General features: G+C 40.8%; 1 protein-coding gene across 1 annotated transcript; it reads right to left on the reverse strand.

The window, feature by feature from the left end:
- Positions 1–2,454: 2,454 nt before the first annotated feature.
- LOC145396189 (uncharacterized) lies at positions 2,455–3,636 on the reverse strand. Its single transcript, XM_080269631.1, has one exon. The coding sequence runs from the start codon at positions 3,634–3,636 to the stop codon at positions 2,455–2,457; it is 1,182 nt and encodes a 393-aa protein (XP_080125757.1).
- Positions 3,637–4,507: the final 871 nt, after the last annotated feature.

The raw sequence follows: 4,507 nt of genomic DNA on the forward strand, positions 1-4,507 counted from the left end.
GCCGTCAGTTTCCCTTCCTGCAGTGGACCTCATAAACACAGAAGTAAATGCTTAACATTAACGGTATTACCTGAATAATTATACTGGCTTCACTCAAGCGACTTTGATGCCATTGTTGGCTGATACATTCACTTGCTTTAGAGCCATGCCTCACTGGCACTGGATGTCATTGCTTCACTATTACTGGTTAGTCCAAATCTACTTAGTTAAAATCGTCTGGTGGTACAGTCGGCCTAAGAAGTGACGGCGGAGTATCCAGAAGTTTTCGGTCAGCGATAGTGCACATACTCTTGCTTATATCTCTACGAGGTGAAACTTAATACGTAAAACTGTTACAAAAAACAATAAATCAATGCTAAAGTACCTGTATATTTCAAAACTGTGGGAAGCATTTCTTTAGTTACGATAATAGGAAATCCTAAACGGAACTAATTGAAATTTCACAACTATCGTTCAGGGACAGTCAGGAATAATTTGTGGAGTTCATGTCTATTATAGTATGGTAACACGCAATAATTTCATAGTAGCGTAAGAATGAACAAAAGAGTGCCTCAATAAACAATTAAAATTAATAATTATTGTTTGTAAAATAATTTCCGTTACAATACTAGGGAATAATTTAAAGTCATTTATTTCCGTTTCCAATGTCTTCATGGACGACGACAGAAAGCGGGAAGGCGGCGCAAGCCAGTAAGCTATTTTAAATGTTTCGATCAACACGCACGAAAGGAGAAAACATTTACTCAAAGATATGAGGTTATTACACTGCCTTTGGCCAGTTTTCCATCAAGAAAAATTTCTGGATTATTTAATATATGCCAGAGGGCTATCGGTGAAAGAAGTATGAAAAAAGAACCTCGAAATTTCCCTAGAGTCGGAGCTCCTTGGAGAATGCTAACTTCTGTCATAGTCTGATATCCTCAGTGCATAATCGATTAGCAAGAGTAATAAAATGCAGAGGTTCATAAACAAATCATTGAGTTCAAAACTTCCAATTCTGCATTTTCTGTTCAGCAGGACATTACAGTTTATTTAAAAGACAATTAAGGTTAAAAGATCGAGTTAAGAGTGCGTGCTTTTGCATTGCAAAAGTTTATGAACTCATGTTTTGGTCCTGTTTATTGCCTAGTGTAAGAGAAAAAGGCAGAATCTGTCATACCTCCTTACAAGTAAAAATAATTTTGCATCAGTTGGGAATAAAGTTGCTAGTTATAATTATTATTGGTGAGAGAAAAACGGAAAAAAAGGCAGTACAGTCATGCTGCTACCGCAGGTAGGGCATCATTACGAATAATAATTTCATTGTTATGACATCCTTATTGTTGCTGTTTCATCACCATAGCATTTGAAGATAAGGCAGTGTATTGCAGTCACAAGAATTTTCCTTAACTGGTCTTCAAAACTAGAGCATCTGTATTTGAAAACATGGGAAACAAATAAATCAGGAACAGGGAGTTATAGGCCTACTGCCCACCGCGCGCGGAGTAATACATTTCACATTCATTCAAATCGGGAAAGGTAACTATATAAGTGTTAACTTCTAATATATCACTGCCTCCTGTTATTCATTTTACATCATTCTTGGCGTGATATAATATCTATTTTATTTGATATGAAGTGATGAAGGCATTGAATATTTACCATATATTCACTGTTTCATTGAACGTATGGCACTGCAGAGTGACCGAAGTAATCTGAAACTCTGCCATCACTTCTTGGGGCGACTGTACCAAAAGGAAGAATATAAAAGACATCACAGTGAAGTGGTTACTGAAGACGTCTTTTTTTTTTTTTTTTTTTTTTTTTTTCTTTTTTTAGCTTCCTAACTACATGAAATTCCCCAACATTGAATACAATCATCTGGTAGATGCTAAACAAATTACTGTAAAGTCACTGTACTTCTGACTTCTATTTCGTCTAAAGGAAGATATTAAAAAGGGATGATGATAATAATAATAATAATAATAATAATAATAATAACTATAACTATAGTGGCCGCAGCGAGAAATGAACGCCAGGGCGTGGTCAGGGGCTTGACCGGGATTCCCCCAGTCTTGCCACGTCTCCACATGTCACCAGCCCGCTCTCCATCCTCGCCCCTTACTCGCACTCTCTCTCTCTCTCTCTCTCTCTCTCTCTCTCTGAAAAATAGTGTACTTCCGAATTTTTTTCCTCTCTCTCTGAAAAGTAGGTAGGTAGGTAGGTAGGAAGGTAGGTAGGTAAGTTGGTAGGTAGGGAAGTAGGTAGGTAGGTAGATAGATAGATAGATAGATAGAGGTAGCAACACACACACACACACACACACTTCCGTATTTTTTTCTCTCTCTCTCTCTGAAAAGTAGTGTATTTCCGAAATTATTTTGGCCTTTTTTCCACACCACCATTGAGGTAAAAGTCTAGGCGCGTTTTTTTTTTTTAGGTTTCCCCATGAGGCATAATCCTCTCTCTTGATATTTAGTCCGAAAATTCATCGGAGAATTCATCGGAGCTTTCTGAAATGTGTATGATGAATGAATCCACATACATTTCAATTGCTCTGTCTTGCTTCGTGTCGTGTTCCTGAAGTTCTTCGGCATGTCTGACTGCTTGTTTCCAGTTTTCTGGAGTGACGGCACTTATGGCTCCTGTAACCAGAGGTTTGAGGTCAACCATTTTAAAGCTGTTCCTTTTCGCTATGTAGCACTTCACTTGAGCCCAGATCAGCTCTATGGGATTATATTGGCAGTGGTACGGTGGTAATCTCACGACGCGATGGCCTGCTTCTATAGCAATTGTATCTGTCACATATCTTTTCGTGTCCGTATGGTAAGTCTTTGTCAGCTCATATAACTCAGCTTTTGACAAAGCATCACTGACTGCAACTCCCTTTTGCATCAGCCAGTCCTTGATGTCGGCTTTTCTCCATGAAGATGTAGGCAATTTCTCCACTTGTCTGCTATGGTACGATGCATTATCCATCACAATGACTGAGTTTGGTGGCATGTTGGGTAGCAGCTGCATACGGAACCATTCTTCAAAAACTGTAGCATTCATCTGATGGTGGTAATCACCATCATTATTTGCTTGAAACACCAGCTCACCATTATTGATGAAACCGTCTGCTGTTCCAGCATGGAGAATAATCAGTCGTGCTCCTTTTCCTGTGGGTGGCTTAACTTCTGTTGCTCCTTGAGATGAAGTATCAGTCCAGCACTTTCCAACTGTGTAGTTTTGGTTCACCAAAGTTTCATCAAGGTAAACAAAGGTGTGGCTGGACTGTTTAAGCTGCCGCATTTCTCTTAAAAATCTTGACCGAGCTGCAGCGACATCAGTTCTTTCCATAAGGAATCTTCGGCCATCAACCTTTGCAAATCTGAATCCTGTTTTGAGCAGGACCTTGCGAAGGGAAGTTTCGCTACCACAGTAGCCGATTTTTTCACTGAGCTCTTCTTTTATTTTGTACCCAGTTGGAATTTCTTTCCTCTCATAAAACCCCAAGACAGTTCTTTTCAATACACACTTGTCAAAGTCATCAAAACCTGTAACAGGTTCAGCACGAATCTTCTTCTTTGGTGAGGTGAACGTGGGTTTCTGTGGTGCAGCTTGAGATGAAGAACAAATTCTTCTGACTGTTGATTCGCTTGTCTTGGTGGCCATAGCTGTGCGTGCAACTGCTTTTGAGAGTGGCATTAAAGGTGCTCAATTTTCCTTTTCTTCTAAGAAGAACCTGCTTACGTTGTAGGTAACAGCCTTAGCTTGGCTGTGAAGGTGGCCATATGGCGAGCTTGAAACAGGAGAACGATCCATAGCGAGACTGTACTTGTCTGAGGGCAGGTCAGTTCTGGCGACTGTACGAGTATAATTATAGGTCAGGCGGAGGTATCGGCAAGGCCGCACTCCCCCGCTCATATGCCACATTTAGGAGGGGGGGGTGAAACCTTTATACAGAAAACTCTCCTTGATTTTTACCTCAGTGGTGGTGTGGAACAAAAGTCATAATAATTTCATAATTAGTTTCGGAAATACACCAGTTTATATAGAAACCGGGAGAGAAAGAGAAAGCCAGAGACACAGGGTATGGATCATGGAGCGGGGCTGCAGCGGTGGCCGATGGTCGGTGACATGTGGATATGGCTCCAGTGGGGGAATCCCCGGTCATCCCGCCTGCCCCACCACAGCGTTCATTTCTCGCTGTGGCTACTTTAAAAGGGCACTCAGGGGAGCGCATCTCTCCCACAAGGGCAACGTAATCTCCAAACCACTCCTCATAATGGATTAGGTTTTCTCATCACTGATTAGGGTTTCGCAAAAAGTGTTTTCCAGGTCCAGAATCTGTAGTACGATTCGTATCGGATTCAAAAGGTGATCAATTGTTCCCTGGGACATGGGCTATATACCAACCAAATTTGGTCCAAATCTCTGTCTAAGTTTTTAATAACCCTGTGAACAGACAACCAAACAAGCAAACAAGCAAACAAACAGGGTGGAAGCATACCCTCCTTGTCGGAAAGAAATATATTCAGTCATC

This window comes from Coenobita brevimanus, chromosome 4 (assembly GCF_032717465.1).
Source record: "Coenobita brevimanus isolate Jiangsu-jjx chromosome 4, ASM3271746v2, whole genome shotgun sequence".
Lineage (NCBI taxonomy): Eukaryota > Metazoa > Arthropoda > Malacostraca > Decapoda > Coenobitidae > Coenobita > Coenobita brevimanus.